This window comes from Carassius auratus, chromosome 46 (genome assembly GCF_003368295.1).
Source record: "Carassius auratus strain Wakin chromosome 46, ASM336829v1, whole genome shotgun sequence".
NCBI classification, from domain to species: domain Eukaryota; kingdom Metazoa; phylum Chordata; class Actinopteri; order Cypriniformes; family Cyprinidae; genus Carassius; species Carassius auratus.
The window spans coordinates 9,937,728-9,963,369 of record NC_039288.1 but is presented as its reverse complement, the minus strand read 5'-3'; the positions used below and the strand labels follow the sequence as shown (position 1 = coordinate 9,963,369).

Below are 25,642 nucleotides of genomic sequence, written 5' to 3'. Positions count from 1 at the left end.
AACAAAGCACACAGACCTTGTCTCGGATGTTGATGTCAGCCCCTTTGGAGAGCAACAGTTTTACTTGGTCTACATGTTTGTACTCCGTGGCCCAAATCATGGCTGTCCAACCTCCATCATCCTGGAACAAGAAATGCATCTACATCTATATTTTTGACCCCCATGGCTCCCACTGTCCACAACAATACTGAAAGCACCATTAATTGTGAGGAATATCAGGATTTTTACAAGATTGTTTTTCCTCACAATTATTATGTAATGAAATACTTTGAAGTTTGAAATAACAAGGACAATGTATATTCATTACAAAAATGCCCATGGCTTTTTAAGGTTTTATTATTTTACATGGGTCTAGAAACCACACTTTTAAATAATAATTAAAAAAAAAAGTAAATTTAAATACATATCATTTTATGTCATCTTGAGGCCCTCTAGTTGAGAACGACTGATATATACTTTAAATCACAAAAATAAATAAATAAATAAATAATACTTCAAAGTTAAGTTAAAATTTTTAAATGGATAAGTGGAAAGTTTTTTTGTTATGGTTCTTAAAAGCCAAAGAAAAAATGTCCAAAGCAATAAAATATTTTCTACTCTGTAATTTTTAGATGAATTTCAGATTTTTTTTGTTTTGTTTTTTTAAATGACTAAAAAACTAATTAACAGAAATTGAGAGTGCATCATTAAGGTGCCTTGTAATCTTTGAGAAACACACAACAAGAATCAGTAGGAGTAGTTTTCAGTTGGATGGAGGACTATTGGTGCAGTTGTGAAATTCCTGAGATATGTTTGGCAGAGTCTATTGACTCAAATGGTGGAAATCCCCCAAAATACCATCTCGCATTCTCAAAATATTTTTTACAAATGTTAAATGTAACAGAAGTTCCAAAACCTGGCAGTTTATATCTACAAGGCCTGTAGACAGCAAATGTTGTACAATGCCAAAATGTCCAGTCTTAGCAGCAAGATGGAGACATGTTGAACCTTCAACATCCTGAAAAGAAAAGAAAACAGGGTGTGATCAGGCTTCAAACAGAGTGAATGGTTCTCAAAAAGCATTTGATTGAATGTTATGCTAAACTGACTGGCTTATCAACCCTCTTGCTCGTGGCAGCTGACCTTGTGAGAGACGATGGCTCCTGCCCTCAGAAGATAGCGCACTGTGTCAAGATGATTGTTCTCACAGGCCTCCATCAGGGGAGTCCGCTGGTCCTCATCACACATGTCAAGGTTTGCACCAGCCTGAAAAAGTTACAATGCCAAAGTCATTGAGGTCAAACCTAGTGCGCCATTTCTTGATAAGTCATAACTGTATATGCAATTGAAATCTGAGAACTACTACAGGGGAAAAAAGAAAGCGACATACAGGTGGGGTCTATGGGTGTGAATTAATGATTAATCTTGGAGTCAGCTAATACTAGCTCAGTAGCATTTGCCCTCACCTGCACCAGCATATGGCAGACTTCCTGATGACCTGCTTCAGCTGCTACATGGAGCGGTGTGCGTTTGTTTTGGCTCTCCATTTTAAAGTTAGGGTCTATCCCATCCACTGAGAATGACAAAGGAGGTTTCCAGCACGGAGCAGACATACCGTGAATGAGAAATATAACTTTATGCATCTCTCTTACCCAACATCAATAGGACCTTCTGCAGCTCCCCTTGTTTGGCAGAAATGTACAGCTGTTTTGGGTGAAACCGAAGCTTCTTGGGTCTTGGAGTAGAAGAAATGATGGGAATGAGTCAGTGCAAGTTGTACAAGACTTTATAATGACTGAACCCCATGTTAATATGGATAATGTGGCCATAATCGAAAGCTATAATAGATGGTTTTCTTACTTCTCTGCATCTAGAGCCAGCAGGACACTTTCCAGAGTTTCCTTAGGCAGTCCTGGTGGAGGTCCGGTTCCAGATCCAACTACAGGTCCGGTTCTGAAGCCCAAAGGTGACACAGATGTGTCCTGTGTCTGTGGTGGTTTGTGTAAGGTGCTATCGGCCTTGCCCTCTCCAAGAATAGCGTGCCGAGTGGACCTTTATTGACCAACAAATCAATTGTAACCCAAAAGTTTGAGAAACAAACACCAAAAATCCTACAAGGATGCTGATCCACAAAGTCCTAGCTAGGTACATAATATTTAACAGCTTGCACATACCCTCCAGTGGTGGTGTCTGCTTTGCCCTCTGAAGTGCTGGGTTTGCAGGAGCCGTGGGTGAGAGGCACAGTAGATGTCGTATCGGCCTTGGCAATGGTGACCTCTTTCGCCTTGCTGACTTCCTCTCCACAGTGTGGACAAAAGCTCTGACCGTTGAGCACCGAGGCACAGGCTCGATGAAACCGGTGGGAGATGTTCACCTCTGGCTGACACTCCATGAAGACGCCCTACACGATGGCCACATGAAATACCTTTGAGTGTTTTGCTCAAATGTGGCTGAAGTAAAATCTCTGGAGCTTTTCAGACACATGCACTCAGTCATGAATTTCTTGGCCATTGGCTTGTCATGCTGAAACCCAATCAAAGACCTAAAAACGTTCTCTTGGGTAAAGCCAAAGACTCACGGCTCTGCAAAAGAAGCCACAGCCTGGGCAGCACTGATGTTTGACCATCCCCGTACGATGGTCCTCACACAATACCAGCAGTTGGACAGAGTTTGAAGGCCTCATCATCTCGTGCTTCAGCACTGCACTCTGACAACGGCTCAGCTACCCCCAGAACAACAGGGAACCAGTTAGAATAAAGTTCAGAACCTCGTCTTTTAAAAAGAGTAAGAAAAACGTGTATTGTAACATGAAACATGACAATACAGAAAAAGAAGATGCCAAGTATTCAGCAGTTAGATGAATCCTAGGACCCTCTGTACTGAACCGAATTATTCACCAAAACTGGTACCCATATTCAGATGGTACATAGCAGGTGTTCTTAACTCTGGCCTTTAAGGTCCAGTTTTCTGCAGAGTTTAGCTCAAAGCACATCAAACACACTTGAACAAGCGAATAAAAATCTTCAGGATTATTAGAAACGCAGGTGAGTTGGATCAAAAAGTGAGAGCCAGAGCTTGTGGACCTCGAGAACTCAAAGACATCAAGGGCCAGAGTTGAGTACCCATTATATATAGTGAGATAATGTACTCCTGAAAATGCAAACACTGTCACCAGCATTGTTCTACATATTCACAAGGGTAACCATCCCACCTGGCCATCAATGCTCTCCGTGGCCATACACTTCCTGTCCGCAAGTGTGAGAATCTCTCGGCTCTTGGGCATCTCCATTCGACAGCTGCAAAGGGGCAGTTCCTGCACCATGTCGGTGTCGGTGCTCTCCACTGACCCTGAAACAGCTAAGAAAGACCAACTGTAAGGCTCTAACAATTCTGAAAGAGCTTAAAGACCATCATTTTGCAAACACAGAGGGCAAGGAGTGAATGTTACTTGATAATCAGATGTATATCAATGGAAAATATTGTATAGATAGTTCAAACAGCTTAGGATTACACTTCAATAGATACATGACCACCAGGGGGCACCGTATCAGTTGAGTCTTGATGACTCATTTTTTCCAAGATGGAGGCCACCACAAAGGCCTTACAACACAAATTTACACAAACGTGCCTTTCAAGACACTGAGATCGAAACCACTCAGATGGTAAAGCTTAAAACATAAAAAACGTATTTGCAACTAGACGAAGCAGTCAATTTCTACTTTGAACCTTAAGTTAATTTAACAGATTGCAACTTGAAGAGAATACATATTTCTATAGTATTAAACAAGAAAGACTTCTCATTGCAAAGCAAACCATCATTTTCATCTATAAGATCAATTACTGCTATGCCAAGTTAAATACCCCAGAATGTTTATAATAATACTAATAATTCAGGATTTCATTTCACCTGTACTCTGAGATGTCAGTAAGGCTTCCTGTGCTGCTAGGTTGAGGGAGTCTAATGGGACTTCTTTATACTCTTTCCTGTTCTCAGAAAGGGCTGATGGGGAGCTCTGGCTCTCAGATTGAGACTGGGACTCCATTCCTGGAGTTATGATGGGACAGATTTGTAAATTAAAGTCATCGACAGCTGAGGTGTTGCCCTACAGCAGATATTCCAGAAAAACAGGCATTTTAACATTTACTGTACCTGATAGTCCTTCTGTTTTCGCTTTCAATTTCCTCTTGCGCTTCCTTGATGGTCGGAGCCAGGCATGGTCCCCCTTGACTTTCTTTTTCCATTTCTTTTTCAGACTGGACTCTGAACTCTGAGGAGGACAGAAGGAACTTACATACCGCAAACTGAAACGATCTGAAAACCTCAAATCAGATCCTGTGAAACTGGTCTCAAAGCATTGTGTGCAAATAACTCTTGGTTATGCTGTGTCTTCTGATAGAATGTTTGCGATCTCACCAAGTCTGATTCATCCCCTTCCTCTTCACCCTCTGGTGACTCCTCAGACTCCTGTTCTTCTTCAAGAGGCTTTTGTATGAAAAATTAACAAATAAACATCCTTTCAGAGGAATGTAAAGATTAGATGCTACTCAACTTGATCACGGAATCTGTGAACAAGCCATTTGGACAAAAAATCCAGGAAACAACCAACAAGATGAGAAAAAAAAAAAAAAAAAGAATGGACGAGAACATTTTTCCATTGGCTCATGAGCTTTGTTGTTGAAATTCCCACCTGAGAGACTGAATCTATCTTCGGTCCCTCCTGAGAGGATTTAGCTCCATCCACTCTGACCAGCTCCTCATCCTCCTCGGTGTCTTCTCCCTCCTCTGACTCTTCTTCATCAGACTCATTCTCTATTCTCTCGCCATTCACATGCACTGTTTCCTTTGACTGCAGCGAAGCCAAGGAATAAAAAGACTAGGCATTAGATGTCAGAGGTCACATGTCTTGGCTTTAAGAAGTACAGAAAATTTCAACCAATTATTAAGATAAGAATACCAATGGTCAAGTCTCAGTCTAACAATCAAAGCAACTACTCAAAGAATACTTTTAACAACACAGTATAGATGATAGTTTTTCGCTCTTTAGGATTGAATCTGTTGGTCCGATCTCTGACCTGGGGGTTGGGTGGAGACTGGGACATACGCTGAAACATCTCCAGAACTGTGCGTTGTTTCAAAACTTTATTTTTCTTCTTGGGCACAAGACTATACATTCCCATCTTTCTTTTCTTCTTCCTTGACACGGCTGCTACTGAGGGAGAGACAGGTCTGGGTTCAACTGTCAATGCATAAAGAGAGAATTCTGGTATATAGGCTTGTTTTTAAGCACTTGTTTCTTTGTAAAAAGCAATCTGATCATTTCCATGAAGAACTGTAAAATGTAGGTTAGATTATCTGAATTTCAATTTGAACTTGAACCATGTTCGATGTTAAGTCAAATATAATTGATGAACATGTTGCTGGCAATTTGGTGCAATCAAAACTTCTTAACTAACTACTAAATTTCTATTTGTCCTCTGTTTTCACTAAGTAGCTGAGGTAAGCTGTATATTTTGTCAATTTTAATTTGTAATCTGATGCATATAAAATGCATTTAAAATGCAATACTTTATTTAATTTTAATACAATTATTTTTTTAAAATATTTAAAAAATATTATATATTTTTAAATATTATATATTATAATATTATAAATATTACTCAATTATTTGGTATTAAAACATAACATTAAGCGATCTAAAAAAAACTGGGAAATTAGCACAATGGAATACCCAACAATGGCCAGTATAAAAAAAAAAAAAAAAACTTCATAAAATTATATTGTTCCATCAATATACCGATATACTGAACTTTTTACATAGATACATGTACATAAAATTTAAATGCAATACCACATCCAAAAAGCTTTAGAGTGACAAGGTTTGTTGGAAACAAAGAAAGGCAATACGGTGTATAACCTGTTTGTGGCTTTGCTGGTGTGGTGTTCAGTACAGATGAGGTGTCAGTTTGGCTTTGAGGTAGCTGATTCTGGATTGGAGATGGCGGAGGCTGCACTGCCTCCGGTTTACCCAGACTGTCATCTTTCACCATGACTGGCTCCTTATTTTCCCTATTCAAAAGCTGAAGGAGGAACAGAGATGCTATTATATGTATGCATGACCATGAATCATGAGACAAAAAAGAAAAAACAGACCGAAACAACATTGTGGGATGTTCAGTGCTGAATGCACTGCAGTCATGACTAGTGCGGCTGATGTAGAATTTTTCATTCTGGTAAATCTTCATTACCTTTAGTGTCTGGTTTGAGGCCGGCCTTGACATAGTTTTGCGTGCGCGATGTATTGTTGGTGGCGATGTATTCAATACTATGCCGTTTTTAGTCTCTGTTTCCGGTTGTCTCTCTGATGGGCTCGGCCCTGGGCTTGCAGCACTGTTTGAAGAACCCTGATCTGGGGATCGCAATGTTGAAGCTGAAGTTGGCGAGCTTTTAGTCCCATGCCCCAATGTGGAACCCCCAATGGGAGACCAGTTAGTCCTGTGTGGGGCTGACACTGTGTCTTCCTGCTGTTTGCTTAGAATATATCCATTACTGCCCACTGTAGAGCCGTGGGGCGGCTTGGTCTCTGACAGTCCATTCTCCATGGTTGAGGATCGGGCTGGGGACCCTTGTGCAGACTGGTTCTGTTCAGTTCTCTTTGTGTCCATATTTTCAAAAGTCCCATTCAGCTCAGTGGTCTCTCTGAGAGGGTCGGCTTGCCCGTTCAAGTGATCTTCATCTCCTCCTATAAGAAACAGAACAGAAAAAATTATTAAGTCTTAAGAGTTAAGGGGTTGTTCCAGATTCAAAACAATTTGGCACATCATATTGTTAAAAATAAAGCACAAATATTTGTGCTTAAAATAAAAGTAAGAGACTCACAATGGAAGTAAACAATTCCAGAGACCAGAAACTAATATTTTGTTAAAATACAATACAAATAAATTAATTAATTAAATAAAAAATGTATTAAATAAAAATAAATAAATAAATGTGATGGTTTTCCAATAAACAACTTTTTATATATATATATATATATATATATATATATATATATATATATATATATATATATATATATATATAAATAAAACATTTAAAAAAGAGTCAAAATGTTTTAAGACATAGCTATTGAGACTGAAACGAGTCAAAATGTTGCTTTCAACAATATATCATTAATGCTCATATATCAAAAAAAATTCAGTATTTACCCTCCTCTTGCTCAGTGTGAGACTCTTTTGTCCCCTCGGACTTCATGCTTTCCCTCTTGCCTGAATTCCCATTGGCCAAACTGGAGGGCTGAAAACAAGCACACAGTTGAATTACTGGGTTTCCATAATATATGTAATACCATGGTTAAAAATGTGTACGTGCAAACTAGGAGTATCAAAGCAGTAATTAATAAATTGCCTCCTAAAGAGAGGGGAGAGAATGCATGAAGCCAACTGATGAAACTTTACAATGTCCAAGCCAGGCTGATGGGAGGAATAACCTGTCTTAAACAATTCGAGCGATAATGAGAATGAAAGCGGATCAAATTAGAATTTGGTTCGAAATTAAATGACCCCCTGTTTCTAAAAATAGCATATAATCATCATGGCCACTGCCAACAAAACAGAAAAAAAGAAAAACATGGAGACCTCCCTTGGGAATATGAGAGGCTTATCCCAAAGGTTCAGTCTAAACAACATCTGAACAACAAGGGCTTTGAGCTGTCAATCACTCCTGAGTCAAGCTAATATTTTCAAGAGATTCAATATCTCCCAATGCATTAAGCCATGACTGGTTTCAACCAAATCCTAGGTTCATTATACCTAAAAAAATATATCCAATAATAAAAAAACAATATTTTTTTTTTTTTTAAAAGTCACGTCGTGACCAGTCCCAATAATATCTTGACGTTTATAACAACAACATAAAATAATTAACAGAAAGAGAGTGGACACTGAGGCCCAGTATGCTCTTGCTCCATAATTGCACCATTCTCTCTCTCTCTCTCTCTCTCTCTCTCATTTTACATGTTCTGGTTGAATTGGTCCCTTTCGTTCTTGGCTACCGGGTCCACCGGAAGTGACCGCTTGATCCATAGCTTGATAATGTCCATGTTCCACTCCCTCTTGCTACGGTAAGTGAAACAAAACAAGCCACCAAAAAAAAAAAAAAAAAATCCCTGTTTCAGTAAGTACATTCAAAGCCAAATTTGGGAAAGTGCTGAGATTTCATGGAAAGTCCTCTCTAAAGGTGCATCGAGAGACCAAACTGCCAACATCAGATGTGTCACATCCTTGAGATCTAACAAAATCACAAGAAAACACAACTCTAGAAAGAGGTCTCGTTCCTAAAGACAATGTCCCTGTACAAGACTCCCATACAGTCGGACAGAACAGATCAAGCTTTCTTTGGCCTAGGAAGACATCTGAGATCACGTGTAATCCTTTGAGCTACTACTCAACTTACTACCACATCCCAAGCAGCCAGGAGAAACCTGGTACAACATCAGGTGATCACCTGCATCAAGGATTTCAGCTTCACCCAATTCGCTTGTCACTGAAGAAGCAAGTTTACAATAAACCCTGAACAGGAAACAAACAGCAAGGTAGAGGTGATGAGATAGACTTGTTGATTTTTTTTTGTCTGGAAGCAAAGACAGATGTCCTCGAGCCATGCAACTGAAGTGCATCCAGTCTCACTCACATACCAGCTTCCAACTACTGGAGTGAATCTCTGCAGCCAGGCTCAAAAAGGAAGAGGTAGGTCACAGGGTGCAGTAATTACAAGCAAATCCGAGCTTTCTCCCACCGTTTGTCCCCTCCCCCACCCCAGCCTCGATCCCCAGACCTCATCTGATTGGCAGACACGCCGGCTGCCTTCCGTTGCACAGCCAGAAAATGTCTGCCGCTCTATGGAGCTGCTCTTGCAACAAAGGAGGTTGTGTGGCTTTCTGTTCCTCTCTCTTGCCACCAGGGGAGCCACTTCATAATAAGAGTCCCCGCTTTCCCTGCCAAAACCAGGCAAGATCTGCTCCACTGACAATACAAAGACCCCATCACACCTTATCAAACCAGCCCAACAGATTGTGGTTAAACTCCGAGGTCTGCCACGTCGGCATCCTTGTGTCTTACCAGCATTCAGCTGCATCTCTGATGAAGACATACCTTGGTTATTACAAAACGTCTCTTGTTTGGAGAGCACCCTTTTAAGCAACAATTCTAACACAAATCCTTGAACTCGAGCTGTGTTTCCCAACCATTTTTGTCTTCTGTGCCTCAACTGCCCCATCAGTAAGGCTCAAGCACCCCTCCATCCCCAGTAACAGCAAATTTATTCATGAACGGAATCCAGATTAACAAGTCATTTGCAGTCTTTGCATGTAATTAGCATCAAAGCTCAAATTATACAAGCGAAACACAGTCATTAGTAAAAACATTAATGAGAAGATGAGTAAAGAAATCTGCTTCTGTCTGGTCTGTCTATGAAATACCATCCTACTTAATTCTGTTGCTTTAATAAGTAACAATGCATTAATTAATGACGCAAACAAAAAAGAAGATTTATCATATTATTTAAATCAATTGAAAGTCATAAATGTTTCTGTTTGAAGTCATAATGTTTGTTGAATAAATTTAATACAGCAAAATCTAAATCCTTCAGGTGCCCACTAAAGCCTGGTTTGGATCACTGGTTTAAATTTCCTAAATTAGTTCAGGACATAATTTTACTTATCTTAGAAAAACATTCTTAAAGCAAAGAGAGAAAAGCTGAAGAGACATTCTTGGCACATGAGAAAAATAGTCTCAGGAAATATAAATATTTCAAATATCTAACAGTTTAAGAATCCATAATATATAGACTGACACAGTGTTGTCTAGTTGGTCTCAATTGTCAACTAATAACAGCAGACTAACCGTTATCTAGATAATCTCGTTTTTTTCTTATTTTCTTTTAAATTTAATTAGCCAGTTATTCTTAGCTGTTAGAGAGTAAAAGTTCACTCATGGAAAACTGCTTTTGAATAGATTGATTAATACGACCTCTCACTCAATCTCCCTTTGTGAGACATTGCACTTCATTTTGTTGGACAACGGGGAGAAATGCATTCAGACCCAAACACAAAGAGTGTGCACTAGCTTCAGATGTTAAAGGGAATTTATCAGCACACCAAGTTCCCTTCAACAACCGAAACTAAAACCAGTCTAAACTGGTATTTCAGAGGCCTACATGCAAGGATATGAACAAATGCAAATCTACAGCTGATTTCAAGAGAATCTGCACCATCACCATGTTGCCCAAACGTCACAGATGCTCTGACCTAACCACAGCTAGTATATCCCACACTCTTGGCATTTCTAGCATGCGTGGCGGTTTTCAGTACCATTCACAGTTTCACAGGAAGAACAACTTGGCACAGCCGCATTAAAAATGATCAGCAACCAAAAAGAGCTGCATTTCCCATCATTTTCCATTCACAGAATCTCCCCAAATCATGTCAAGCCCTTTTATGATATCATTATACTGTAAACCATCACCTTGAATATTAACTCCAGTGATCTTTTCGCCGCCAAAACATGTTCCAAGCAGACCAGCTGAAATGGATCCCAGATATCAGCTCCAACATTCCTCTCATTGAGAGAAAAGCATTTGACTGCGATTATCCAGTTGTTTCCCTGGACCTCCCCCTACAGGCCAAAGAGGGAACATGCTCAGTAGAGGAAAGAGGAGGGAAGGGCCTTCTGCTCCTTTCCACCATTTTGTAGCCACAGTGTTTACTGATACGACGAGCCAGACAGGGAATGTTTTCCACTGGATATGGGGTGCTGGACTGAGATTTGGGTGGATTGGGGATATCAGACTGACAGCTATGTGTGGCGAGCAACACATTTAGAGTTTAAATACAAAAATCGAGATATAATATATGAGTAAAAACTGATTTTATATCAAATAACTCCATTTTATGCTTCTAAAAAAGTATACATGCACATATAAGACTACACCGGGGTTCGTAAAAATACATTCTCAGTAATTATCTGGATATCACCCATTTCATATAATTGTCAATGGAGAATCGCAATATCTTTGTAATTGCAGCATTACTTTTCAGCTCTCCACCAATAAACAGGTTCTTCCATTCCACATGCATACGATCAGCTTCTCTGCTAAGATTTAAACAGCCACCCGGTGGGATTTTTTAAGAGTTGACTTCATTAACCTGAGCTGTGGATTCAGAGGTGAATGGTGACCCGGGTTTGTATCATACCATTCAGTTACAGAGATCAAAGAGCAAACCCATGAGGATTTTGTTGACCCTTGCTTCCTAATAGTTTCAACACACACCGAAAGCCGAGAGCACAATTTCTTAATGAGGACGTATGAAATAATGAGAGTGCTTAAAATGAATCACACCTTCATTTCAGTTTAATATGCGTGCAGCCAAATACCAGAGCCAAAGTGACCGTACAGTGTCAGCGGTGGCTGTGACTCACGCATGAATGGCAATCAATGAAGATACCAAAATACAAGCCAAGACACAGGACACCAATGCATTCAAATGCAACAAATGAGTTTGCCCCACAAAACCACAAAAGGATTTCATCACACATTACAAAATATGTAAAATGAAACTCAACATGACATTATGTCTGTTTGGTCAATTCACATTTGGAGAAGGTTGGGAAACAACAACAGGCCTCACTCTTTAGTTCTACAGCAAAGACCAACCACTAAACTGTGTCATCAGTCTAGTCACACAACCTGTTTCTTGTTAAAGCCTCTCTGCAACTGGACGGTTTCAAATAGTTCTCTTAGGAAACATACAAAAAGAAAGTTTTCAGATTTACTGCAGTCTCCTCCTACTGGCAGCCTAGGTTCTCACAACAGGCCCAGGCCTGCACATTTTTTTTTCTTCCTGAATAATATTTCTATGTTTGGAAGAGCATACTACAACACTACTTACCATTTCTACAGTATATGGTATGCATACCATGAAAATTATGCATGACATAAAGTTACCAACAATTTATGGCAACGTGCAAATACAACAGAGCAAACAATGAAAAATAATGTATCCCACAATGCATTGCCTCTACAATTGACGACCTGCCTTTTCCAGTGTGACGAATCAACCAAAAGAACATCAGAGAACATCAAACATCAGCCATTTGATCTGACTGCTAAAAAAAAAAAAGCAATATAAAATATTTATTTTCAAAACAGTACTGCACTAGTTTCATAAAAAATGTGTGTGAAGTTTGACAATGTAACATAATAAAAATTGAAAAGTATATAGTGGTACAATGTCTACAGTTTCAAATGCTAATCAAAGTCGACAAGAAGCAGAAACTGTGATCGTCTTTTTGTGATGTATATCCAAGTGAAACAGCTTCTCGAATGAGAATTGTTTTTGTCTAATATTGTTTGGAATGTTAATAACATTGAACCAGTGCAATACGTAATTGAAGAAGAGATATCGTTATGAAGACTATTTTTGATTAAAGATTACAAAGGAACAGGAATTTAAAAAATAAATAACATGCACAGAAGAATCATTTATGATAACTGCGAAATTCCATAAAAAAAAAGAGAGATTAAGAACCAAATATTTAGATTTCATTGTGACTATTAAAGAATTCTAAAAGCCAGCGCGCAAAACATTTTGGGATGCTTGCTAGGTCTCCACTGTTTAAAGGCATCTAAAATTCTCTGGATCCAGATCAATGAAGACACCAAAACAGGCAGAATGAGCAAATACAAACTAAAAGGTCCAGGATGTCAAAAGAGATGATCCAAAATGAGATGCAAGTCAACCACCACTTGCTTGCTGCCCAGAATTCAGAAACCACTCATCTTCCCTTGCTTTATATTTCTCTGTAGTTTTGTGCCAACAGAAGCAGCAACCATCTGACCACAAACGCTATTAATCCCCAGGATTTTTTCCTCAAGACTTCAAACATTGACTCAGACCTCTGTGAAGGAGGGAAAAGCCACTGTTGATGGTTTCAAGCTCAAACGGATTTTGACACTGCATGCTACTGTTTCAGCTGAGAGGGCCGTTGACTACAGCACTGGCTGAAAGCTTAAGAGGAAGACTGGATGCCATATTCCAGTCATTTCTCAGAGCGTTCCTCTCCTCTGAACATCAATGGACTGAAAGTGATGAGATGAGATGAGATGAGATGAGTAAGTGATGACAAAACACAAGGAAACAAGATGACGAGTCTCAAATGATGCACATTCAGAACCGGCGTGATGAAGAACCCAAGCACTGAGTAACTGAAGGTTCCTCCATTGGTTTCATACCTGCTTTCACAACGATGGCCTCCACTGAGGGAGAAAGAGCTTCGAGCTGACTGCTTCTCTTTTCTTTCTCCTCCCGCATGCAAGCATTCAACCGGCTTGTTGATCATGTGACCCAGAGGCTCCCTCTGTCGGTTAAGCTAGCTAAAGCTCACACTGAGCATGCCCAGTCAGTTCAAATTTCCGTTTTTTTCTCTCTCCTGAGAGCAGGGCAACAACGAATTCAGGCAGCCATTTCATTGCTAGAAAGGAGCAGGAAATGTATAGTGAAGCCATAGAAACATGAAGCTCTGCTGGCTAGCACAGGAATCAGGAGCAAGACGGTGTTATTCTTTATCTGCTGTCGTCTCTCAAGAGGTCTTTATCTCTTCTGAGTCCCTTAGTAGGGCAGAGATGTCCAGAGAAACCAGTGGCAAAAACATTTCTTAATGTTAGTAGTCAAATCAAAGCAGTCTGAAAACAAGCTGTTTGGTACATTTGTATTTTAAATCGGATGCAGAAATCAACATGCTGCTTTATATGGGTTGGTGGTCGAGTAAATGCTAGCAGAGGCTGATGAAAATCAATGAAGATTTGATATAGTCTTCTCGGATCAGTTTCAGTTTCTCTGTCTCCAAAACTGAAATCATTTACATTAAACAAGGAACCTGCACTGGAGCCAATGAACGTAAATTGACTCCATTAAAAGATACTGGAGGAAAAGCATATTTCACAGATACAGTTCCAACAGTACAATCTGGTATATTTTAACTGAATATTTAGACTAGCTCAAGAGAAAATTTTAATTATTATTATTTATTTCATTGTGCTGTTTCTAATGAAAATGTAGTAAATATCCAATTTAAAAAATGATTGTACACCTATGTTACATCCTTTTTGGTTAATTTATTTATTTTTAATTTACAGTCTTTTTTTTGGGAACAATGTAAATGTCTGTACTGTCACTTTTTATCAATTTAAAGCATCCTTGCATCATTATTATTATAATTTTTTATCTGAACGGTAGTGTATGTAAATGTCCTTCAGTATTGCCAGGATTCATGTAGTGTTTTACTCTTCCAAACTGTAAAAAACAACAGATCTTCGGAGCCTCATCTTCATGACAAATCTTGCCTTTATATCAATTTATCAGAGCAATACAAAGCTGGAAGCAAATCAGTTCATATAACTTTGCTCTGGAACCTGTAGATTACTTTGGGTATACATAGCTGTTCCACTGCTCTAAATTCTTCCACAGTCCAAACGCATTTCTTCTACACAGATGCAATATAGGGTTATGAATACATTTAAAATTATCACTACGAATGCCCTGCAGAATAGCTACACTCTTGTAGCAATGAAATAGATCTTAAGCACAAAGTTCCTTTTGATTTCGCAAGAATCATTTCACACCACATGTCAAGGCCTAGTCTTACAACCTTGGCAGAGGCAGAACAGTCTCTTGATTGTCATTCTGCCAAAAAAACTGCACTACTGACACCACAACTAAACAAAGTTTCACAACTGAACCTTGCATAGCTAGGAGTTTCACCATTTATTCGCCCTTTTGTAGTCACCTCATTCCACTGACACAGACAGTCGGAGATAATGATTTCCCAGAAGCCATGATTATCATAGTGATGGCCTTCAAGATCTTTTTTCAAAGACTGATACGGTATTCTCACATCCACCAGCTGGGAAATGGTTAAGATGGTTTCCTGATTTTCTACAGCATAGTTAAGGAAAACAATGAGAGGGAAGGAGGGAGAGTTACAAACAAATAGAAAAAGAGAGTGACGGTGTGGCTATTCACTACCCATTTGGATGGCTGTTCTTTCACCTGATTCTACAGCTTGTTTTTTACCACCCTGTAATCACAAAAGAAATAGCAATATAGCAAATAAACACAAACACCCAGAGTTGTGTTTCGAGAATATAAATCCAGATGTCTCCAGTCATGCAAACAAGCTTCTTACAAATGCAGAGGGATCCTAGTATTCACCTCAAAGGAATCTACAACAGGATCAGCCAACGAAACCAAGCTCATTGCCAGCAAGAGGAGCAGCCGGTCTGTTTTGCACTGCTCATTATAGGTGGCCGATGTCAGCAAGGATTGCCCGCATAATTGGCTCGATTTGCTTGGCTACTCAAGTTTATCCCATTTGCAAGTTCTCCTTTTCTGCCACTGAAGACAAATGCAAAAACACTGTAGTGATCCATCTAATAATGCCAATAAATTTCTCATCTAAGACTCGACAGGAACTTGTGTTGGATTTTTTTTGAGAGGCTTTGATGGGCTTTCTAAGTTGACAACTTGAATGAATTTTGAAATAACTCTAACCTTTTTCCTCTAAATAGATTTAGAAAATTTGTGGTTCATCAAAGTTGATAAAGAACCACGGCAGGTTAATTAAATATATCTTCGGGGGTAGAGCTACCCCTGAAAAATCTTTCCAAGGAAAGTGTTCAGAGGTCAGATTTGGGATGAGCGCAGGACCAACTCTTGCAGATCCGAGATGGCTACAAGATCCTGTCCAACTTTGAGCAGGCCCACACTTCAGATCCTGGAACATGAACTTAATCAGTTCATCAGAAAGAGAACAGATGAATCATATGATATCCAAAATCAGTAGCAAAACTCATTTCCATGCTGCAAAACAGTGGATTGTTTGAGTACCAAGTCCATTTCTTTCAAAAAACGTACAGCAAAAACCAGTTTGGAGCAGCTACTTGGGAGCAAAAATACTTGTTCCTTTGACCACAGAAGCAAAAAGGGAGTTGGAAATAATCCTGCTTCATCAGAGGTCAAACCCTCCAGCAACATAGCTGTACCTGCCTTAAGCAGTGGTCTTCATTCATGTGGGAGGAGGAAACAAATTCACACTCTCCAAATGACTAGCTATCTTCCCACACATGCACCGTCCCTGAGCACAGGTCACATGACCAGCTCTCTGTAAAAAGCTCTGACATGGCCCACACTGAGCATGCTCAGATGGAGCTCTACTGTTCTTCACGAAGAAGGAAGAGCAGAAAAAAACAACACTGCAGCCATTTTATGGAATGGGCTCTAGCTACATTCAATGAGCTCTTTGGTGTGTTTAACACTGTTAAACATGAATTATTAAGCATCAAACTGTTTCCTACAATATAAAAAACAAAAGAGCAATTCCAAGCCATCTGGTTTGGATTTAAGCAAAACGCATCCTTTAGCTATAACTGAAACAATGATTTAAAAAAAAAAATAATAAGTGTAAAAAATATGCAGCTGCCTTGAAATTTGAATGTCAACATGAGTGAATGAGAAATCTTTCAAATGCACAGTATCGGGAAATCATTAATTATGATCATTTGTATATGAAAACCACTACTAAAAAATAATCAGTGAGTTAAGCTAGCTATATGGTTTCAAGCAGGGAAAATTAGGTTGAGAACATCTCCCCAAAGCATGTAGCTTGAGTAGAGCTATAAAATCTTAATATCTGCTTGTTTTGCATGAATTAGCGGCGCAGTTTAGTCTGCTACAGAGGTATGCATCACTCATAAGCCGCTTTTCCACTATCCGGTTGAACGCTTTTCTTTGCTTAACCATTCCATTCCGTGACGATCTGGGTCAGTCAACACATATACGGTTTAATTTTCTACTGTAGTGCTGATAACAATGGAGTTCTTTGGAATGTATGAATGCGTCAGTCATTGCCTTGGTAAAGCATGTGTATTGTAAACAGCGATATGGACGATGATCAGATATTTGTGTTTTTGGGTCTCCCTTTTTTTCATTAAGGAACAGAAAAAGGACACAATTCAATGTGAAAAATAAAATAAACAGAATAACCATAATAAGCGCAAATGTTTCCTCCACATAACGGTTTCAGACATTTATTTTTTATTTTTTTATATTGAACGTAGCATGTTTACTTCGTTGTTTGATCTTGGAATGCACCGAATGTTCGGCAACCGAAATTATTCAGCCTGAATTTCGGTGTTCGGACAAATAACCGAAAAGACCTAATAAATTGTACCAAACAACCTTTATCCAGATGTTCACATACACATTGAAAAGACGAGTGTAAATGCACTTCTGTTCAGAATGTTACCTGATCAGCGGCTGCGTTTACACTTAGGACTGTCACGATAACTGCAATATTGTGCTATTGTTGAGGAAACCTAAGAGGAATGCAAGAACTGCAGCAACCTACGGAAGTTCTAAGCGGCCATGCATTATTATTTTTTTCCTTCTTGTTTTCTCGTTATCTCGACATAAAAAAAGTAGTTTTCTCATTAGAACTCAAATTTGACAGGACTCAAATTTTGCTTTGCCTATAGGTAATAACATCTACAATACAAAAATAAAGGCAGATCAATCGCTGTTGATTTTTCCAGAGACAGTACACCAAACGTTTTGTTTTTGTAATTAACATCTTAGAGAAAATTAAGTCGTTATAACGAGAAAACAACTTTCGTTATGTCGAGATAACGAGAAAATTAAGTCGTTATAATGAGAAAACAATAAGGAAAAAAATTATAATGCATGGCCACTTAGAACTTCCGTAGCAACCACGATACGATTTTTGTGTGTTTTTTGTTTTGTAAGGGTTATGCCCTTCTTGTTTTACACTTCATGCATGTGGACTGAATATTAATCAAGTCAGTAATGATAACAATGTGTACCATTCTGATTTGTACTGAGGCTCTTGAAATTTGCACTTAAGCCTAAACAGAGAGAGATCGACCAAGCGCATGCGATTACTTGCGCTGTCCTCCAGGCCGAATCATATATTTGTGAAAATAGGTTGTCATGTCCAAGTCTTAACATCGACACAAACCTGGTCAGCTGAGCTTTCTAAAGTGGAGCTCAAAGTTCAAAACGATTTCAACAGCTTGTTTCATTATGTCTCTCTTTGAATAAATCAGCATTTTTGAACGTGTAGTTGAATGATCGGTTTAAAGACTCACTCAAAGATAGTCCCTTTTCCACCACCTTGTGGCACAACAATCTTAAAGGGTTAATTCACCCAAAAAAAGAAAATTATGTAATTAATGACGCACCCTCATGTCATTCCAAACCCGTAAGACCTCCGTTCATCTTCGGAACAAAGTTTAAGATATTTTAGATTTAGTCCGAGAGCTTTCTGTCCCCCCATTGAAAATGTATGTACGGTATACTGTCCATGTCCAGAAAGGTAAGAAAAATATCATCAAAGTAGCCCATGTGACATCAGAGGGTCAGTTAGAATTTGTTGAAGCATCGAAAATACATTTTGGTCCAAAAATAACAAAAACAACGACTTTATAAAACTGATGCAACCGGTTCTTGACTCGAGAACGAGTCAATCTTATGTTTGTTATCTAGCTCGGCTCGGCGTTCATCTTCAGTTCTCTCTTCACAGCAGTTCAGTCAGTGTACTGTTTGAGTCAATTAATTACTCCCGGATATTGGTTTATTTTAACTCAGAGGGAGTGTCAGCCACATTAAAAAAGTTAACAGCTCAAGTAATTTGTGAATTAATGCTTATTGGAGACACGAACCGTTTCAAACTATTTGATTTGGTGAACTGGTTCAAGAAGAAACGGTTAAATTGAGTGATTCGTTCGCGAACCAGATATCACTACACTGCAGTGCTGTGAACTCGCTCACAACAGACCCGGAAGAGAAGACAATGCTGAATAAAGACGTTGTTTTTGTTATTTTTGGACTAAAATGTATTTTGGATGCTTCAACAAATTCTAACTGAACCTCTGATGTCACATGGACTTATTTGATTATGTTTTTATTACCTTTCTGGACATGGACAGTAGACTGTACACACAGCTTCAATGGAGGGACTGAGAGCTCCCGGACTAAATCTAAAATATCTTAAACTGTGTTTCGAAGATGAACGGATGTCTTACAGGTTTGGAACAACATGTGGCTAAGTCATTAATTACATAATTTTTATTTTTGGCTGAACGAATCCTTTAACTGCACGATAATCAAGACAATGTGATACGGGCAAATTCGTAATCAGAATCATTTATAAATCTACTGTTGTCAACAAAAATAAACACTTTTTGCAGGTCTTCCTGCGAGTTTCTGCCAAAAATAAAAGCAAGAACTCCATCAGCTTTGGCAATTATGATGATTATGCCAATTTTCATGATTGTCAGATATTTTTTTATAGCTTTCATTATATAATTGCGACTAATTTAAGGATTCAATAAATAATTATGACGTTATCTTTTAATCTTTTTTGAGTTATTATTTTGCAGTGTAAGATTACATAGAGTATTCCAAATTCTAAGAATCAACCAATACCGATCCAGTACCAGTGTTATTTTTTTCTCTACACTAATACAAAATATCAATAATGTGTTTGCGGAACTTTTTTTCAAACCCTTTGTTAAACAGTCTACAAAATACTAACTTCCTCATTACGGAGAAAAACTACATTTGAATAAAAATATATAAGCTATGAAATTTAACTATGTAACTGTATAATTAAGCAGCAAAAACAAAACCTTGAAAATAAAATCTTAAAAAAATTATACAATTCAAACATGAAATGATGAAAATAAGTTAGAAAACAAAAGAAAATAAAAGCTTCTAATAATCTTTCTGTGTGTAAAACTTTTATAATGTGAAACGCTTCAGACAGAGTGGCACAAAACACTTGTGCACAACCAGGGTGCAGAATGGTGAACTTGAAGCAACATAAGTCACACTGCGCGAGAGAGCTTTAACATGTCATAACTGAACATGACTTGTTGTTTGAATGCTGTGCGGACAGCTGCAGCAGAAGGAAGATCAATTTCTGTAAACTTAGATTCAACAATGTAAATATAATTCTGTTCCTTCCATTAAGATTTCGAAATGCCTCCAGGTTGCTAATTTGGAAGGATGGCTGATTTGTATGGAAGCATATGGGTAGCAATATTCAATTTGGGATGTAATATGCAAAATGACAATGCAATATGTAAAATGACAATGCATTTCTGTATTTACATTTACATTTTCCAACACAATTTTTTTTCAACATTTGGTGCAAAATGAAAATGAAAATTAAATTACATAATTCTCATTTTCCATTTAATACACCAGTTTTAATATGTAAAATGAATACTAATTTTAACGCTTTATAATTGGCAAAAAAGAAATGAAAATGTATTACAGAAATGATTAGATATGTCTAACATGTTCAAGCAAAAACTGTGGCAAAATGATCATTTAAATGCTATTTTTCTTAAATGCATTAACACTCACAGTCAAGACACTTACGATTGCATTTTCATTCAATGTCCCGCAATGAATGTAGCAAAATTCAATGTGCACATTGAAAATGCATTCTGAGCCGATCACGTCTCAGCCCCCTCCCCCCAAGTCAATCACTGCGTGAACAAGGCGGGGCTTGCAGAAGGTCAAGAGACTCAAATCTCAAGAAGAGGATTCAAGTGAGAGGACATGGACAAGACAGTTGGCCTGTGTACGTTCTGATCATCTCGGTTTATGGCTTCAATATTTAATTCGCACTTGTGGGCAGCGCTGAAATGCTGCTTTCATCTGATTGGTCGAATGACTCCACCTTCAGCTCGGTCTTTTCATTCTTTCATGCAGAATAACAGTCAATGCAAGTGAAGCACTGTAATGTCTGTAATGTGGACAACTAACTAACTGCATTTACTCACTGCATGATAGGGCTGTAATTTTTGAGAAAAATCAAATTCGAACGGATATCAAATATCATGCAATGTATGCCTACATTCGAAATAACGAACATGAGCACGCAAAAGACGCGATATGTAAACGGCCCCTAATGGAGATTCAATCATAAATGTTTAACAGGGAGTCATAAACAGGACTATCTGTAATCTGGATTATTATTTTTTTTACTTAAAGCTGCGGTAGGTAACTTTTGACGCTCTAGCGGTTAATAAACAGAACTGCTTGCGTCTTCCGGAAGAACATCGTAGCCGGAACTACTTCTCTCTGTTTATGTCAATGAAGAATCACAAAGGTACTGGGTTACTCCGCCACTGTATCCCCGAAGCAATCTAAAATAGTCAGAATATAAACACTATTATAGGTGTACCCTAGTGATTCAGGACAAGCTAAAAACACGGTTTGGAAAATGGATTCATGGTGTACTCACTTATTATATACATTTTTCTACATTTTGAACACAAACAAAGTTACGGACCGCAGCTCTGATTGGTTGTTTCTTATCGGGAGTGGATGAATTTCTGCAAATGACAATAGGACCACTGGGAGGAGCCAGAGGAGCTTGATTTTTTCATATTCTCATATTCTACTGTCAGGACATAATGACAGGTTTAACAAATATGTAAAAAATATATTTTTACAAAAGTTACCTACTGCAGCTTTAATGTTTGAAACAGCAGGTTATCAACTTAGAATATCAACTTATATGAAGTGCCACTATGCATTTTTGTCTCATTTATATCATATGATATAGTTAAGCAATATCACACAAGCAATGAGTGCAGTGTCACATAAATGCAGTTTTTGACCCAAATAGCACAACTGCACATGTAATATTTTACACAACAGATCAATAAATAATAACTTAATAGTGTGTTATATTTTAGACATAATATTGTCTGTTTTTGATCAGTTTTGCCAACACAAATATTACCTATTATTACTGTTGTGCGTCTTCAAGCAACACACAATTTCAGAATGGATTCACATTTTAAATGAATGGGGTGAACCAATGATTCAATGGCCCATTCATTCCTGAATGAATCAGTGAATGAATGAATGACATTTACTGCCACCTACTCTCAGTTTTAGTTTTGGGTATTTGACATACAATAATGTGTGTTTATGTGTCTGTACAAGCACAAGAAGATGCAAAAGAAAACTCAACTGAACTGTATTCGTGCAAGAAAAAAATAAGTTTTTTTGTAATAGTTTTATGTTAAGACATTTAAAGCACATATTTTTCAGGTTAATATGATTTATATATTCAATCTTATTGAAAATAAAATGTTTGTCTCTCCATTTCTTTGGGCATAAGTCTATGACTGTACACAATATGTCTGTACACAATACATTAAAAAAAACAATCACAGAACATTACAACAACCTCAAAGTGATTTTTGTTCTCTTAATTAAAAACATCAAATGCAAGAACACTCTAAGGAGAGACCATCAATTGTCCCTTATGTATGATGTCTCCTATGAAACATTCCTCCAACAAATGCTTGGATTAAAGACCATGCTGTTTTTGTTTCTCATACAAGAGACACTTGAAACTGCTGAAACGACCCAATCACAGGGCTCCACCTGTCGGGGAACAAGTGCAAGTTCTCTCCAATGGATAAACATGGTAGTGTGTTTGATTTCCCCATAGATACAACTCCATATAGTGAACAGACATGGCTGTCAGTAATATATCTATATTGCTATTGTTTTATAAATGTTTATATGTTAATAATGAAATTGCTGTGAGTAATAAACCTGCAATGCATTCAGTTTTATCCAATATACTAAATACCCGAGTAATGCAAACAAGACTAAAACATTCCTAGGTACCTTTTTCTTATGAATATGATTTAACAGTGGCCCCGTCACAAAATCCTAAAGGAACGTATAACGTTGCAGAATTGTTTGTGGAGTTTCAATGATTGAAAAAAAAAAACCTTTGGGTCAGGATCTTTAAGATTATTATAGAAATTCAAAATTTTGTCTAGGGACATAACTCTCCAAACAGCAAACACGTATCTAAAACACTTTTACACGAAACAAGCGTAAAATTCATTTTAACCACACAACACTATTGCTGACAAGTGCTTTAGCACCAAGTAGCTCTTAGCTGCAGCTTCCTGCATGAAACACGCTACAAACTAAGTTAATGATTTTACTCAAATATTTTTAAACACAAGGGAAAGGCCGCTGGGTGCCTGGCTAAGGTAAGAAGGGAAGCGTTTGTGCATGAGGTACGATAATATAACAATATGCACTGCCGCTGTATTTAAAACATCAACACCGAGCATCTGAAGCCGGATAGTGCCCTGGAACCAGCATAACAACAACCACCTTGCCGTGTACAAAGCACACAAGGCGAACTGTATTCAGGTTTTCAGGCAACAGCAGCCGCTCCGCAAAAGGGGAGGCCGCCCCAATATTTCCCTTGACAAAAAAGCTTCACCAGCATTTACTCGCAGAAAAGCACTGTGTTTTCACATTGTAACAGACCGTCAGGCGGGCTCTTTGAAAGACCCGTCAGGAAACCTGTACGGGATAGCCGCTCAAACCTTCAACCAGCCGCTCAGTATACCTTAAACGGTCTGTCAACCAGTCGTTGAGTCAAACTGACCAAACCCGCACGACTACACAGATAAACATCGGTACAACGTAGAATCGTTGTTATGCTCTTACCTCAGTTTTCATTGAAGCCATGGCTCCTCACCCGAGGCCCCGCCCCCATTATGCTTACGTCACTGATCCACTTTCTTTCAGCTGTGTGGACTATGTAGTGAAGTCCAACTGATTTCTGAGAATCGGTTCTTTCAAACGATTTCAGGGAACCGGTTCAAATACTTAATAGTCTTTTTTTGTTGTTGTACGCCATCTACGTGCAGCAGCAAGCTTTTAGGTATTTTGGAGTGGTCCTCATTCGATTTGCGTTGGTCAGAATTCAGTTAAGAGATTCAGAAATCCAGTATCACCTAAAAATAATATTAAGTTTTAAACATTAACATGTTTTTGTAAACTAGCTATCCAGTCGTGAAAATACCAGAATGCACTCCGAAAAGCTTTCGAATACGATCACTCAAACCACTTCAGGTGGTGTGGGACGTCACCCAAACCAGACGAAACTGGACAGGTTGTGTTGAAATAGGCTGTAAATTTGACTCCTCTCGAAATGTAAAAATAAATAAATAAATAAACGTGTTAGAGCGTGTTATAGGCTATGTTATAGCCAAAGCCAGTTATTCTGAACAGTAGCATGTTTAGGCACCACGCAATGCGGAACCGAGGGGGGCCCCACGGGACCACTGAAATTAATAAGTCGCAGACGCTCAACACACAATCATTTAAATGCCGCTCCCTCTCTTATTGTTGTCTCTGTTCTTTAACTTAGCAATCAAATGTAGCGCATAGCCTATCTGTTGCTTTCGTTGACGTGAACTTAGTTACATTTTCAAAAAGCGCGGGAATTTAAGATCGAATTTATATCCGTTTTGGAGTGACACATGTATGTGGCTAAGTGTAAATGGACAGTTTTAACAAACCAGATAACTAACCGATCAGAGAAACCGCATTAAGTGAACAGGCTTAAAGAGGCCCTCTGTTCACTTCAAATATCACTTCACACATATATTCTCGATTCATTGCGAAACTGACATTTCCGAAACAGAAGGTTCCTCAGGGTCAGTTAGTTGGACCGATTCAGTCTAATCGTAAACGAATTGTTCACACCAGTTTTGCCACATAGATGAAATGATTTATTGAAAAGATTCAATTCAAGCGATCAATGAGTTCCTAAATCCGACAGTGCTAACCTTTGCTTGTTATTCATAAGGAAGGAAATAGGTATATGTATATATTGTACTGGGTCTTATTTTTAAACAGCCTACCATTTTCAAAACCAGTCGAGTGTAAGATGTCTCCCAACCTGGCCGAGCTGAAAACTTCTTAAAATCTGACAGCAGCCAACAAGCCCACAAGATTTACTTAGCAGTTGACCACGCATTTAATATTCTCCATGCACATTTATTTCTGGTTTCGTCATCATTCTCTGGCTTTCAGAGTCTACCATCCGTGCTGACTACACACCATTGTCCATGTCCTCATGTGGCACTGTGATAATGATGGATTGGGATCAGTTTCTATGGCAACTGGAAAGAAGCAGCAGGCAGTGCTGACACCTTGATCTTTTACCTCCAATTTCCTCGTGTTGCCATCCAGAAAACGGTGTATGAGTGAGTATCATTCAAAACCAGACAATCAATTGCTTTTCTAAATTAGGTTTATTTTGGTCAATGTATTTAGGACTACATCTACATAATGTGATGCAACAAATTAGGATTAAAATAGATCAAATAGGACTGTGATTTTTGTCATTGTTTATCATTTAAAATGACAAGTTTTTTTTTTTTTTTTAATTACTCATCAACATATACTAAAGGAAAAGTTCACCCAAAAAGGAAAATTTGCTGATAATTCACCCTCAAGCCCTCCTAGATGTAGATGAGTTTGTTTCTTCGCTGGAACATATTTTGAGAAACTTAAGCTTTACATCACTTGCTCACCAATGGATCCTCTGCAGTGAATGGGTGCCATCAAAATGAGAGTCCAAACAACTGACAGAAACATAAAAATAATAACCCACATGAATCCAGTCCATCTGTTAAAACAGTAAAAGTTGTGTGTTTGTAAGAAACAAATCCTTTTTTAAA

General features: G+C 38.3%; 1 protein-coding gene across 11 annotated transcripts in view; it reads right to left on the bottom strand.

The window, feature by feature from the left end:
• Positions 1–23,676, bottom strand: part of LOC113064116 (histone-lysine N-methyltransferase EHMT1-like) — a 31,473-nt gene extending 7,797 nt beyond the window's left edge. The window contains exons 1-18 of one of the 11 annotated variants that reach the window (XM_026234691.1): positions 23,619–23,676; positions 7,186–7,273; positions 6,226–6,719; positions 5,895–6,057; positions 5,053–5,216; positions 4,668–4,826; positions 4,394–4,462; positions 4,130–4,247; positions 3,887–4,024; positions 3,191–3,336; positions 2,558–2,701; positions 2,154–2,380; positions 1,840–2,031; positions 1,632–1,714; positions 1,446–1,552; positions 1,123–1,245; positions 896–997; positions 17–121 (exon numbers count right to left, since the gene is read on the bottom strand). In XM_026234691.1, the coding sequence (XP_026090476.1) occupies positions 17–121; positions 896–997; positions 1,123–1,245; positions 1,446–1,552; positions 1,632–1,714; positions 1,840–2,031; positions 2,154–2,380; positions 2,558–2,701; positions 3,191–3,336; positions 3,887–4,024; positions 4,130–4,247; positions 4,394–4,462; positions 4,668–4,826; positions 5,053–5,216; positions 5,895–6,057; positions 6,226–6,719; positions 7,186–7,273; positions 23,619–23,639 (2,643 nt within the window). In that variant the 5' untranslated portion in view covers positions 23,640–23,676. The other 10 variants (XM_026234693.1, XM_026234694.1, XM_026234701.1 and 7 more) reach the window with 10 other exon arrangements.
• Between the last annotated feature and the right edge of the window lie 1,966 nt (positions 23,677–25,642).